The sequence below is a fragment of the Typopeltis vanoorti genome, chromosome 18, assembly GCF_054136105.1.
Source record: "Typopeltis vanoorti isolate ZY-2024b chromosome 18, IOZ_Tvanoo_1.0, whole genome shotgun sequence".
NCBI lineage: Eukaryota > Metazoa > Arthropoda > Arachnida > Uropygi > Thelyphonidae > Typopeltis > Typopeltis vanoorti.
Window position 1 is genome coordinate 102,617,080 of NC_143566.1, and position 15,817 is coordinate 102,632,896.

The 15,817-nt window shown below is 36.1% G+C and overlaps 1 protein-coding gene across 1 annotated transcript; it reads left to right on the forward strand.

Moving 5' to 3' along the window:
• The first annotated feature begins 307 nt into the window (after positions 1-307).
• LOC150096999 (myelin expression factor 2-like) lies at positions 308-13,618 on the forward strand. Its single transcript, XM_090408143.1, has 2 exons — positions 308-441; positions 12,133-13,618. The coding sequence occupies exon 2, from the start codon at positions 12,135-12,137 to the stop codon at positions 13,281-13,283; it is 1,149 nt and encodes a 382-aa protein (XP_090264269.1). The 5' UTR covers positions 308-441; positions 12,133-12,134; the 3' UTR covers positions 13,284-13,618.
• Positions 13,619-15,817: the final 2,199 nt, after the last annotated feature.

Consider the following 15,817-nt stretch of genomic DNA (forward strand, 5'->3'; position numbering starts at 1 on the left):
AAATATCCTGAATATTTCAAGATCATCACCCTTTGCAGCAACATACTGTAAAATATTTGTTTATATCGTCTCATACCATACATTCTAGAAGTCTTTGGTGTCATTTCCTTCCGGATCTTTATTTCTTCCTTAATGGGAAGAGTTTGTCAGCTCTCATAAGTTGTATTCCTTTGTAACATGTCAGCCTTCAATTTTTTCGAAACTTTCCCCAAAAATTGCTGAATTAAAATTGGGCTTATATTTACTTTGTTCTTTGTATGCTTTTTGTGCATTTCTAGGTGGCGCTGCTATTGTCTTATTCTCAGATAATAGAACGGCGTATTAAATTTTTCTGCGTGTTTGAATTCGGCAAATTGGTGTATCTCTCGAAGTCTTGCTATTTGTTTAGGTATTGATTTTCATAGACAGAAGGTTTAGAAGTTGCTGCCTATTAACCTTTCGGTAAGTATTTGTCATTTTCGTTATTATTTCATGTAAATATTCCAGTAAATTGCGTAATTTATTATACCGCGTATTTAGCATACATACGGGACAGTTCTTTGTGTTCTACCACACGGTCAAAAATGATTCTTTTGTATCGTAAAAGTGGTAATTGTGATGATAGTGATACAAAAAATGATAACAATAATACATTGTCAAGTGATTTATTTAGAATTAAGTATTTGTACTGAGAATTAATTCCTTTTGTTTTGAAATCACATGGCGGCTATTATGTTGGCTACTAAATGGCCGCCTGTGTGAATCGTGTGAACAAGTTCTTTATGTGTAGATGAGGTAATTAGAGCCATATATTATAATCATGTGCAATATTTAGCAGTTTGCGTATCCTGTACGATAGCTATGGGCTGGTTATTTTGACAGTATGAACCCTGTAAAAAATATATTTACTATTATTACATTAATTCTCTTGGAGTCTAAGCCAGAGAGAGAGAGAGAGAGAGAACGAGAGATTTATTATGAAAATGTTATGTATGTCCACAGGCCTCTTAGAAAGTTAAGTATTAAATGGATATTCATAAACTAATTTGTAGTTATCCATTTATAGTATCTCCACACAACAGAAATGTAAAACGTTTATTTTGTATATAAATTGTTAATAGCAACCTCCCACAGAAATCATAAAAGCTATTGCCAAAATTTACTCTTCTGTTATGTGTTTGATGAGAAATTTATTGATATTTGTCCTGAAAAATTACTAGTTGTAATTCTTTAAGTAAATGAGATGGAATGAAAACTCATTCCATCTCATTTACTTCATGATTGCAGTATGGTCTTTTTTTCAATGAAGTGTCTGATGATTCATTTTAGAAGTATCTATATATAAGATCTGACTTAATTTAAGAGTCTGAAGATCTCATCACAGCAAATTGACACTTTCAGGCAGGGTTAGGGGAAAATACATATTAGTTGTACTGATGTTGATTTTGTTTTTCAATCCCATTGAGGATTTATTGAAAGCAGTGTTAGTAATAAAATCATCCTTAGATCCTCTATGGTACAGTCTTGGGTTTGAATCCCATCTGTGGTTAGAGGAACTTTAAAAAAGTGTTTTTAATCAAATGGTCAGTTAGCTGGTTTAATACAGGGGTTGAAGGTTTTTTTTTTTTTTGTCCCTCGAAATAGACAAACTGGCCCACTGAACACGCTATCTACATCTCACCATCTTTCTGCTGCACATTATGGATCTCAAATAGTTATGATAGTCAACCCCTTGGGTTATGACACTTGAGAGGACAGAAATAATGTTGTCATAACTCTTATTTAGATTATTGATATACAAAAGGAAAAGGGTAGAGAATGTAACAGTTCAGCTGTTACATTCTCTATCCTTTTCCTATAAAATAGCCTTCTATACATAAGCAACATTGAGGAAAAAATTGCTATGACCTATAATAAGAGGCCAAAGAAGAAATTAAGCATTTTTTTTTTTTTTTAAATCATGAATTGCATGCTTGCTTAAAAAGTTCCTCTACAAGAGTCATTAAAATGTGCACAATCATAGCTGGTTTTCCCCATCTTTTTCATGGTGCATTTTACTTGAGGGATGACCTGTATTTAGAATGGAGTTAATACTAACAATCAGTTAATAGGCTTACAGGAGGTGATAAACTTGATTATGATAGTTTCTGAAATTATTGAAAGAATAACAGATCAGTAATGAAAAATGTATTAGGTTATTGAAACTATACTACAGGCTGTGGGCTCATACCACTGCCACAGGTTGAAGATAATTTTTATTGCCCAATGTGGAAACTCCATTACCCCACTCACTGGAGGTATGAAAGTTAGTCTGAGAAGAGACGACGAGTGGAGTGTCTTTCAAAGAGAGGGAGATTGTAGTATGGTCTTTTTTCTTGGAAATAATCAGGAGAATATGGAGGATGTGGAAGCTTTTCCTCAGCTGAATTCCTCAATCTCTGTACATGTGGTTTTTGCACTATGAGGGCGTGTGTTATCATGTTGAAAAACAGCACCCTTTCGATTTACCAGAAAACACCTCTTTTTCTGTTTTTCATTCAATTGATCGAATTGTTCACAATATACTTCAGCTGTGTTTGGTTTTGTGGTAAGAGTTCAGTCTCATACTACCCATATCCCGCCAAATGCTTAATCTGAAGGTGAATTCTTGTTTTGGCTGAGGTTTAGCCTGTTCCACTGCCATCAAAGCTTGACATTCTTGTAAAGTATCCACTTTCATCACCGTGACTATATAACTCAAAAATGGAGATTGAACCTCTCGAGAATGAAGAGCAGTGCAGATGTTGATGTGCTGTCTTTGATTGTTGTTCATCAGTTCATGAGGAATCCACTTGCCATGCTTAGACACTATTCCAAGTTCTTGCAAATGGCATTGGATGGTTGATGACGATGAATTAAGATCTTTTGCTAAGTCTTCAACAGTTGCATTGGCATTTCTTGCAATAGAGCAGCTTCCAGCATATGATTATCAAGACAGGGTGACCAGAATGAGGTCTTTCAATCTAAAGTCCCCCTGTCAAAATTTTTGGGATTATTACTGGCACATTTGCATATTCAAAACGTTATCGCCATCTTGCACATTTTTTATAGTGTTAGCAGCATTGTTGCTTTTTTTTTGAACTCATGATGTACTCTTCAGTGACCTCCATAGTAATAAAGGGTTATTGAAACATTAGGATATGTATGATGTTCTTGCAAGATGAAATTCCTTAGAATGAGGCTGCCTCAGCTCAGCAGTACTTATAAAGCTTTAAAAATTCATGTTTAGACAAGCTGAGATACGTTTGAACAAGTACAGTATAAAAAATGACATTACTTTTGGGGTGATCTGATATAGGGTTAGCAGCTGGGTTGGTGTAAGATAGCTTCTTGAGCAGAGAAGGCTGTTGATATGATGTGTTTGTGCCAAGATAGGCTGGAGGTAAATGTTGGTCCAAGGAGAGAGAGAGTTTTTATCCATCCATCATGTGTGATGCATGTATTACTAAGGATGACGATGAGGTGAGATCCCTTTTGTGAGAGAAAAGGCAAGACTGCATTTTGGAAGCACTGAAAGTCACTAGGCTATCCTTGCCCGACTGAAGGATGGTATGGGGGATCAGTGTTTAAGGCACTGGTTGCAGATCTTCATGTAATGGATGTTTGGGAACTATGGTTTGTCAGAGGAGTAGGATGAATGGAGTATGCTATCACCAGCAAAGCTATGGATAACATTTGTGGTCATTAAGGGTAGGTCATTTATGTATAAAAGAAAGAGGGTAGGTGAGAGAACAGAGCCTAGAAGCACTCCTGCATTGGTGGCAAAGCTTGAAGAGAAGGTGCCATGTACCATGACACAGCAAACAACCAGAGAGGAAGCTGGCTATTCAGTTACAGAGGGGTGGCAGGTAGACAAGAAAGGCAGTTTGCAAAGCGGATCTTGATGACATACAATCAAAGCCATGGAAATATCGAGGGTGCCATCACTCATTTCTTCAAACCTTTCCATGGCATGTGTCTAGTGGTGGGTGATTTAGGCTATATCAGCCATCTGGATTGGCAGAATCCATACTGATTGTTATTGGGCAATGGGGAATCAGCAAAGCCATGAATAGGATTGGATATTAGAAAAGATTATTGATGTATAGGAAAAGTGTAAGTAAAAGCACAGAGCCTTGGGATATTCCAGCATTGATGGAAAAATCTGATGAATGGGAACTGTTCTCCATGACATGCAGTGAACAACCAGAGAGGAAGCTGGCAATTCGATTGTGGACTAGGAGGGAGACTATAAAGTGGCAGCTTGAAAAGAAGACTGTGATGCCAAACTTGATCATTTGCCTTGGAAATATCAGCTTACCATAGATTGTCCACATCTTTCCATGGTGGCCTGTGTCCAAAGATTGGCAAGATTAATGAGGTCTGATATAGAATGAAAATGGCAATCCATATTGATAATTGTTGATTAACCACTGGGTCTTTAGGAAGTGATAGTGAAGAAGCTAGTTTGTTTACCTCCACTCTTGAGTGTTGATGTGAAGACAATGGACTGTAATTTGGCTGACTTTTATCTCTCATTTTTTGAACAGGCCATATAAGTTTGCTTTCATGCTGTTGGATATATGCCAGATGAGTAGGACAGCTCGTAAAGGTGATATAGAACGGATATGTTAATTCTGGTGCACAAGCTCTTAGTACAGTTAGAGGGATACCACTTGGTCAGAGGACTAATTGGTGTCAAGGCTGAGTATTTTTTCTGATGTCCTGACTTGAGATCAGAGGAGGCATACTGAGAGTGGTTTGTGGAATTGTAAGAGACTTGAATTTCTTATATAAACAAGAGTTGGAGAAGACTGATGCCAAGAAGTCCATCTTATTTTTAGGAAATTCCATTGTTCCATCAGGATAAGAGTGGTGGGAACATAGTTGGGCAGAGGTTTTGCAAAGCAACCTTGGCAAGGACCAGGTGGCTCAGTGCATTTGGCACTTACATAGTCTAATTCACTTTTTCTTATGTTTTTTTTTACTGTTATAAGCTGTGGTGTAAGAATGAGAGGCTGTAGTTTTAGCTTGGACCATTGAATGTGTTCTCATTTTTAGCTTACTGTTAAATAAGTTGTTATTAAATCAAAGCAATAATCTGACCAGGAAAAGAGGCAAAAATCCTGAAGGTCATCTAATTTGACACCATTTATAGAATATACAAATCGCAGAGACCAAGTGTATGTGAAAGTGAGGGGAGTGAGTTGGTGAGAGATGGGTCATTTATCATTTGCTCTTTTATTATAATTGAATTCTTTTATTATTATAATTGCTCTCTTCTGTATTTATTGGAAAACCAGAGCTTGGATAAGGATCAGAGAGTTTGAACGAAATGGGGAATAAAGGCACTAATCCAGCAAGAATAAGTTCAGTTATTAAATCAAAGCAATAATCTGACCAGGAAAAGAGGCAAAAATCCTGAAGGTCATCTAATTTGACACCATTTATAGAATATACAAATCACAGAGACCAAGTGTATGTGAAAGTGAGGGGAGTGAGTTGGTGAGAGATGGGTCATTTATCAATCTAATTGCTCTCTTCTGTATTTATTGGAAAACCAGAGCTTGGATAAGGATCAGAGAGTTTGAACGAAATGGGGAATAAAGGCACTAATCCTGCAAGAATAAGTTCAGTTATTAAATCAAAGCAATAATCTGACCAAGAAAAGAGGCAAAAATCCTGAAGGTCATCTAATTTGACACCATTTTAATGTTGTAGGATATAAGGCCTATGAGTGGGGATTACTATGACAACTACCCTCTTTCTCGTAGGATATAAGGCCTAAGGCCATGTTTGTTTTCTGGAGAAGAATTTCAAACTGCAGCGCATCTCTCTATTGTGTCCCAAACATGTTTTATGGAATTGAGATCTGGAGAATGTGCTAGCCACTTGATTTGGTTAATATTTTTGGTCTTCAGAAGTATCTTCACTTTTTATAACTAAGATGAAAAGCCAAACGGCTATTTTTCTGGTGAAGTTAATTAAATGAAGGAGATAAAAATCTCTTATTAATTTCCAGCCAGTATGCGAAACTTTAAGATCGAAAACTACGATCTAAGAGTTTCATGCCGAAGAACTTTCGGCGAATCCAAGCATAAGTGACCACTTTGTAGTTCCACACCAAGGCAACTATCTTATCAATCTTAAAGTTTTGCATACTGGCTGGAAAATAATAAGGGATTTTTATCCCCTTCATTTAATCTTCACTTTTTGTGTACAATATGGTATGGCATTGTCAGTAGCACACCCAGGATTTAATCTTGGGAGAGGGGTGAGGGGTAGACAGTTTAATGTCCAGTATTTCATTTGTTGCAGACATCTTTAGGGGTACAATAGTTGGTCGATTGGTAGAGCCTCTGCTACTAATGGCTCACGCAAAAAGTTAAGCAAGGCTAAGTGCAGTTAGTAGTTGGAAGGAGTTCGATTGTTCGATGCTGTTGGAACACTCTCCCTCGATGAGTCTTAGACTCCCTGGAGGTGTCAAATAATAATAATAAAAATTGTAACAAAGCAATGCAAATCATATAGCCTGGTTATGAAGTGTCCTTTTTGGGAAATTACAAGAAACCTTGTTTGTTTCACGCAGTGCCTAAGGGTGGAGTTTCTCACATTCATATTTACGTTGATTTTTTAGGAGCAGCTGTATGGTATTCTTTCATTTGATGTGTGTTGTGAGTTTCAAGGCATGGTCTACTATATCTGACTGTATATATTTGCCCTGTTATGGGTGAAAAGATCATATATTTCATATGGTCTTTCTGCCCATAATAGGGCAACTTGCAGTAACAATGAACTCTGTACATTAGCAATTGAGAAAGGAAGAAGTTGGTCTTTAAGGAAGTAGATTAGGCCAGACAGTTTCAAATGAGATTTGAGAATATTACAGGGATTGTACATAAAAATACACCTGCCACCACAGTTTTGGACAGTTGGGCTTAGGGCTCCAGAAATCCACTAGCTTTCTTGCCATAGATGAGTTAAAACAAAAAAAAAAGTGGCAAGTAAGTTCTTTGGCCTCTTTCTAAATGCATTCATAATATAAATATAAATTCTATCATTCAAAGAATGAAATGTATTTTTTAAAAAATATTTTTATGAAAGACTTCATAAATATTTGCTTTCGAGTTGCAAAAATCTCGTTTCTTTCACAGCAATATTATTCTACTCTTTCATCCACACATGCTTCACTGTGTGACAGATTAATGGTTTTAGTTAGTTATGAAGCAAGAAAAATGTGCAGCTATTATGTGTTATGGTGCTTTATTTGAAAATTAAATCTCGTGCATTTTAAGTGTGAGAAAATGTAGGGTTTTCATGTCATATATACATTTAAATTAAATTATATTTGCCAGCCTGGTTGGCTGAGTGGTTAGCGTATCCGCTCTCCAGCCAAAAGGTTGCAGGTTCGAATCCTTTCGGTATGGATGTTTGTGATTGTCTGTGAAAATATTAGTGGTGTGGTGGTTGGTGTATATGAACATAGTTGTAGTTGGTGGATTGAGTGGTGGAGACAGAGAAGTGTGGAGTAGGTGCCCTTCCTCGATGAGTCTTTGGACTCCCTGGAGGTGTTATGTAATAATAATAATAATAATTATATTCATTTAGTTCAATGTTGAAAGTTCAAGCATTATGAAAATCTTATGTGAACCAATTTTCATACTGCTCAGGGGCTGGTAGGCTTACCAGTGATTCTTGTTTGATTTAAGATTAACTGTATATTGTATTGCCTCTAACTCTATGACAGGCTGTTAGGCATGTTCAGTATTTACCATTTATCTAAACCTGCTCAAATTTGAAACTATTGGTTTGACATTCCATAGTGGTTATCAAGACTGGTTGAATAAAACTGAACTATTGCTATGAATATCTTTAATGGTGTGGTAGAGGAAAATAAAGTTAACAGAAAATAAAGATGAGAAGGTATTGTTTCCACCCGTTTTTCTAAAAATTGAGATAAATGCAATTAATTCATATAGCTTGGTGAATGAAATAAGCAACATGGAATAATCACCCTTTCTTAATAAGAAAATGACAGTTTATCACTCTAACAAGCCCAGTTCAATTGCTTTCTTAATACTTTTTTTTTTAAATGCATTTTCTGTGACATTTTCATGTGCTCTGAGCCTAGCCTATTAAAATATAAATGACTACATTCACCAATTGCAGATGAAGTTCAAACTTAACCAAACCAACTTTTTTGCCCTCTGCACATTTATTCATGAAATTCTCTGAAAAATGTACCCAGGCTATTTTTTTTTTTATTTTTTATTTTTTTTATTATGTTGGGCCCATATACGAGAGGTTGGCTGGTATGTTAGTACCATGCATGGGTTGGGAAAGGAGAAACTTATTTACATTTGATTTAATAGCCTGTATGTTGTATTCCTTGGGAAATACGTCGGGGGAAGAGTATTCTGCAGTAGCAGGGATGGAGGAGGAGGAAAAGAAACTTGTTCTGTGGGTTTCAAGGCATACTGTGAAAGGATGTTGGGTGGTAGCTGTATGTGTTTCAATGGGCTTAGTACAGAGTGGGGGAATTATTGATGCTGTTTCGGATGAACATTTTCCATGGCAATATTTATAGAATATACAAATCGCAGAGACCAAGTGTATGTGAAAGTGAGGGGAGTGAGTTGGTGAGAGATGGGTCATTTATCAATCTAATTGCTCTCTTCTGTATTGAGTCAAGCATTTTGAGAGAGCTTTTAGGAGTTCCACTCCAAACGTGAGAGCTGTATTCGATAGCTGCTGGGCGGATTCGAGATTTGTATAATGTTAACAGCTGTTTAGAGGTGAAGTAGCGTCTTGAGCGAAAGAGAACCTAGTTATTTGGAAGCTGAGGATGCAATGGTTGTGATGTGTTTTTGCCAGGAGAGGCTTGGTGTCAGGGTAATTCTGGGAAGAGAGATCTCATCTTGTCTGGGAATTTGAATGTTATCAAAAATAATGTTGGTGGAAAATGGTTCTTTTTTGTGAGAAATAAGACAATTGGGTTTTACTAGCGTTGAAGTTGATGAAGCTATCTGAACCCCATTGGAGGATGGCTTGGAGGTCAGAATTAAGGGCAGTGGTGGTTGAAGTGAGTTGTGTAGAGTAGGGTTTGTCAAATGAGAGGGAGGAGTATAATGTGCTGTTGTCTGCAAAACCGTTGGGTTAGAGGTCAACTGAAGTAGGTCATTGATATATAGAAGGAAGAGAGTCAGTGAGAGAACTGAACCTTGTGGGACCCCATCATTAGTTGGATGGTGAGAGGATAGGGATCCATCTGCCATCACACAAAGTGTTCGTCCAGACAGGAAGCTGGCAATCCATCTGCAGAAGTCATGAGACAGTCCAAATGATGGGAGTTTGCTTAATAAGCCTTTGTGCCAGACCCAGTCAAAGGCTTTAGAGATATCATGTGCAACAACTTTGGATTTGCCGAATTTCTCCATGGCATTTGTCCAGTGATGGGTGATGTATGAGAGTAGATCTCCTATCGATTGGCTTCGATAGGATCCGTACTGGTGGTCGCTTAATAGTTGGGCACTTTCAAGGTAGAGTGAGAGTTGATGGTTTTCTCCATCACTTTAGATAGGACTGAAGTGAGTGAGATAGGGTGGTAGTTAGTGGCAGTGATTTGTCACCCTTTTTAGGAATGGGTTGAATGTTGGCCACTTTCCAGGCTTTGGGATATATACCAGCAGAGTAAGAGAGTGTGTACAGATGGCATAGGATAGGAGTCAGTTTCTGTTGCACAAACTTTCAGGACAATTGCAGGAATGCTATCAGGGCCTGGAGATTTTTGTGTGTCTAATTTAGACAACAGGTTTATGATAGCTTTTTTGGCTAAGGATACAGGGGCATTGCATGTTGGGCAGTTGGAATGACTGGAGGGCATTTGCCATTGTCAGTTATGTGTGCATTGGAGGCAAAGTGTGAAGCCAAGAGGTTAGCTTTTTTCTGTGGATGATGTTGCAATTGAGCCATCTGGGTATAATAGAGGTGAGAGTAGTGTATGGCAAAAATTACGACCAATTGTCTTGGCAAGAGACCAAAAGGCATGGCTACCATTTGGACAGGCTGCAAGCTTCCTGCTTTTTGCCCGTTCAAATTCTGTTTTAGAAGCATTGATAATTTTCTTGCATCTGTTTCGGGCTTCAGTATAGGCATTGAAGGAGGATGGGGTTCTTGATTTGAGCCAGTTATGGTATGCCTGATTTTTCATTTGGTACTGCCTTGGCATATCTTTTGGAGAACCAAGGTTTAGTTAGGGGATGGCAGTTCAGAGTAGTGGGGGAATGTATGCTTTCATGCCAGTGAAGATTACTTTGGTGGATTACAATTGGTACTAATGTATTAGAAATGTTTTTAAGCGTATCCTATGATCTTTATCACCACTGAAAGTTGTATATGGCTAGTATCAAAGAAAAATACATCTACCTAATGTATCTGGGGAAGTCTACTGTGCTGGTAGGTATATCTGTCTAAGAAATGGAATTAATAACAATTTGAAGATTAAAACTAGGATTTGTCTTCGGTATTTTGTGGTATTTATTCAACAGTAAAGTTACTCTTGTATCACTGTGTCATTATAATGAATGAATATGCTTTTGAAGAATGTCTTCTCTCTCTCTCTCTGTGTGTAAAAATAGCAACTTAAAATAAGATGCTAGATTTAGACATGTGATAATACTTTTAAGAATAAGAAATGTAAGTGACATTACTGTGCTTGTTTGTATACTTCTAGTATAATTCTATGGGTGGAAGGAACACCATGAAGATTTATTGTCAGACATCTTTCTTCTCAAATGTTTTTTCATTTTGTGGGTGAGTGGGGGGAGTTTTCTATAAGTTAAGTCTGTAACTAATAGATGTAAACTTGCAACCATACATACTAAACTGCATTCTGAAGATTGGCTGGGCACATATATTATTCTCTGGCAAAGAAGCATTCCCACATAACTAGCAATTTGATTAACTTGCAATAGAGAGAGAGGTTCTTGAAGAAATGAAAATTAATGGCAACTGATTACTGATGCCAGTCTGGTCGGCCGAGTGGTTAGCGTATCTGCTCTCCAGCCAGAAGGCTGCTGATTCGAATTCTGCCGTGGGTATGGATGTTTGTGATTGTCTCTGAAATACTAGTGGTGGTCGGCGGTAGATGGCATTGGTGTAGTTGGTGGATTGAGTAGGTGCCTTCCCTCGATGAGTCATTGGGCTCCCTGGAGGTGCCAAATAATAATGGAATTTTTTGCCTTGAATATGAAAACCTGTTACAATTTCAAAAATTCCATATATTGAACACTTTCTGATGATCAGATTGATTGATTGCAGCATTTAATTCATTAATTATACACAGCCTAGAACTCATTAATTAGCTAATCTACAAACTGCCATACTTTGTATGTGAAATTTCTTGGTATATATATTTGGGAATTTTGGTTCTGCATTCCCATCAAAATGTTTTAATGTCAATTTTAATGATATATTTAAAAAGAAACAGTTGTAAGCAAATTGTAATTTCCTTTACAACTCCTCCATATACTTTATTCACTATAACACAAGCATCATTTGAGGAAAGCAAAAAAAATTGATTGCCACATTCAACATATTAACACAAGAATGAGTTATGCTGTGATCAAGACATGTATGACTCATGCTATTTAGCTCATTCTTGTGTTAATATTTCGACTGTTTTAACTAATTCTTTTGTACTCTCTCTCTCTCTTGATATGCCCTTGTGATACATGAGCAAAATGTATAGGAATTGTAAACGAATTCTAATTTCCTTTACAAGATATATGTTTAACCATTTTTTAAAATACATTGTTTACTGCATGTTTTTATAAAACATCAGTAATATATGTACTTATTACCTAGAACTCAGTTACAGTGCTGTTGTGGCAATCATTATAATGATTACACTGTAATTTGCAAATAGTTGTATATCTTAACATTTTAAGCTCTTACATCAATGCTTTTTATTTTTAATAAATGTTTATTAAGAAAAAGTTAAATTGGCATTATTCAGAATACTAATGTCTTGTAACTTACTGTATAATTTTTCTGCTTTCTATGTATCAGTTTTTATATTATGTCAATTTATTTTTTAAAAAAATACATTTTAATTTTTTTAAATTTTTTTTGCAGAAATGGAATTTAATAGTGGATATAGTCCTGAATCTCAGCAAAGGAGGTCTAGATCAAGGTCCCCTTTTTCCAGAGATGAAAACAGCATGGATTCTAGTAGAGATGGACGTAAAGATGGTCGTAGAAGAAATGATAGTGAAAGGCGTCAGAATCGCACTCCACATCCTCGCAGAGTATATGTAGCCAATATTGCTTATGAGGCTAAGTGGACTGATGTGAAGGATCTCTTCAGGGAAAAGGTAGGAGATGTTGCCTATGTACAACTCTTCCAGGATGAAAATGGAAAATTTAGAGGATGTGGTACAGTAGAATTAGCTGATTCTTCATCTGTGCAGAAGGCAATAGATATTTTACATCGATACGATTATAAAGGACGTCAGCTGGTAGTAAAAGAAGATTATGATATTGAGAGGGATAGTACTGGTCGTCCAATTTCTAAATCTGGACCACGATCTAACCAGTCTTACACAGGAAATGTCTTTAGTAATGGAGCTCAGATTGATAATACTTATGGTTTGAATTCAGAATTTTTGAGATCACTTGGAATAGCTGGTCCACTTTCATGTCGAGTTTTTGTTGCAAATTTGGATTACAAAGTAAATATTAAAGATTTGGAAAACATTTTCAAGATGGCAGGTAAAATACAGAGTGTAGAACTGAAGACAGATGATAATGGGAAAAGTAAAGGGCATGGCAGAGTAGAATTTGAACATCCCTTGGAAGCTGTACAGGCTATATCCATGTTTAACAGCCAGAAATTACATGGTCGAGCTATGAGCGTTCGCATGGATAAATTTGGGGATGAAACTGATGGTGGCTCATCTAAGTTGCCATCAGGGCTTCAAGGAATTGGCAAAGGACTTGGAACTTCAGGACAGCCAATCAATCTCTCAAAAGCTCTTATGAATTTAAATCAGAATAACATGAGTATGGGTATGACTGGAGGAGGTGGAGGTATGACAGCTGGTATTGGCATGAACAACTATGCACTTTCCTCAGCTATGAATATGAATTCAGTGGCTTCTGCTCAAACAAACTTTGGGTTGTTGGGCTCTTCAAATTTGGGCTTTAAAACCGGAATGGGCATGAATAATCTCTTAGGAAGTGAGAGAGGTTTTCTGGGAATGTCATCCCATAGAAGTGGAATGTAAAAACATGATTAATTCAATTTCTTTGAAGATTTTCATATGGTGCATGAAAAAATAGCATTGGTTCTCTTAAAAATCCTCTCTTCAGATTTTTACTGTTGTGAAAACATTTCAGCATTGGGCTTTTAAATGTTGGAGTGCATGTTTTGATATCTTAGTGGACCAAAAAGCTTCTCTGTTAGAATTGTTGACTTTCATGACAAAAAAAAAAAAAAAAATGCCAACTGGCAGTTCATTTGCCCATTTGTTTTGAGATCCATCCTTTTCATTTTTAATATTTATGTATTGTAGTCTTTTTTATGAATGAGAAAATAAAAGTCATCCCATTACTGTGCTTTCCCTAGGATCTTGTGCTTCCTTTATAGTGTGGATTTTTTTTTTCTTTCTAGCTATGTATATTAATATGGTTTTTGTCAGTAAGTACTTCTCAATGCCTGATTTGAAGCTGTCACTTTTTTGGGGTTTTGATGCTTATATTTGACCATATAGTTTAAAAAATGGTGGAGTCAGAATATTCTATTAATTTTTTAAATTTTGTTAAATTGACTTAATAAAATAATCACAAAACTGAAATCTGCCAAAAGTTCTGCTTTAACTTTTTTTTTTTTAGCCTGTAACTTCAGCAGATTTGTTAAAATTAAGAGAGGAAATTTTGAAATACAATTTTATACATATTACAGAATTTTCATCTTTAAAACGTGATGCAAAATTGTTTTCACAGTTTTGTGAAAACAAAAAACAAAAGCCCTGTTTTATGGCAGGATGGACAAAATAGATAAGATTTAGATAAATACTGTATAGTAACACATTTTCATTAAAATCAGTTACTGTTTATATTTGCAAAATGTTACATTTTTGTAATAATAAATTCACAGATATTAGAAATATTACATTTTTAAGTGAACACACTTTCACTCGTTATTTCCAATATTTGAGATTTTCACTGGCTTTTTGAATCGGATTAGCTTGTTTGCCAGCCCCACAATTTATATCTACTTTCAGACTGTAAATTATGAAATTGGCAGGATATAAAATACATTGAAATTAGTTTGTGGGAATAATACTTAATTTTAAAATGTATTATTATTTAAAACAAAAATAATTTAAGTTCATTTACAATTGACATACTATTAATAAATGCCATGTTCTTGTCTGAAATGCTAACATCTTATTGGAACTCCTTATTTGACAATTTTTGTATGGTTTTCACAACCTTCTACAGTCATTAGATCAGTAGTATGGTGCTGATCCGTTTATTTTTTGTACAAATTCTTTAAATTTTGTTTCAGGTTATATTTTATGCACTGCTATGCATTGCACTGCTTAGTGGATAGATACAATTTTTGCTCTGTGAGATAGAACACACTGCTTGTAATACTTGCTATTATTAGAATTAATCATTCTTTCTGAGAGAAAGTGCATTTGTGAGGCCTCATTAGACAAATGCACTGGGAAATTTTTCATGTTACAAACTGTTCATTACTTTGACAGCCCAATTGAGATGAGTTCTGCACAGAGCACAATAATACCTTGTCATTTTGTTTTCCAGCATACCAGTTCTGTTATATGCATGTTATACATAATGGGTTTACTTCCCAACATTGACACTTACTTTAGGACATTCATAATTTTTTCTGTGCCACATGATCTTACCTGTTGACTATCCATGCCTGGAATGCCACGTTCTTTTATGCTACTTGATGACATCTTTTGCCAGTACTTTAGTTGGCAGATTGTTTGGAAGAAATTTTATCTTAGTGTTCACATGAATGGGGAGACCTTTACTCCTCACTTTAAATACTGCATTTATTTGATAAACCTATAGCACAGGAACATATAAAGGAAATGAATGTCAAGTAATGCAGCATTATTGTAGGCAGTCACATTGATAATCGGTCAATTCAAGCATTTGCACCATGATTAGAACATCCAAAATTAACTGTGACTAATCTACCAAAGGTTGGAAAACTGATATAAAGAAACACCCAAGTAGTTCATCCAGCTATATACAGATGCACCAGTAGTTGCCTGAAATACAAAGTTTAAAGTGCCCACAACTATATATTAGTTCATGCCAGAAACTTATATGCTGCACTGCTTAGTCTCTTCCTCTAAGAGCTGCTTAATAAGAGCCATGCATCACTCTAAACAATACTTAGGTTTGAATGTATGCAGCAGAGCTTGCTTTGATTAGACAGTAGACACTTGAAAGCCATGGTATGAAGAAAAATTAAATGTTTCAAATCGGATTGTTGCATTTCATTATGGCAGCTGCCAGAACATTCACCAAAGCTCATATTCCTATCTGTTAATGTGTGCTTGTGGTGCCAGTATTCTTGGACTAGGACTCTTACCACAGTGCCCATAAAAAATATTCTGAATGTTCTACAGACATCTTGGATTATTCTGTGTTGCTGTGTTGTGGGAGTTTGTGGGAACAACTCAGTTGAGCACTTATGCTACAATGATGACGTGTTTTGAGTAAATAAATGCGAAGGTTTGAGTTGCATTCTGAACCATGAACATTTTCAGAAGAG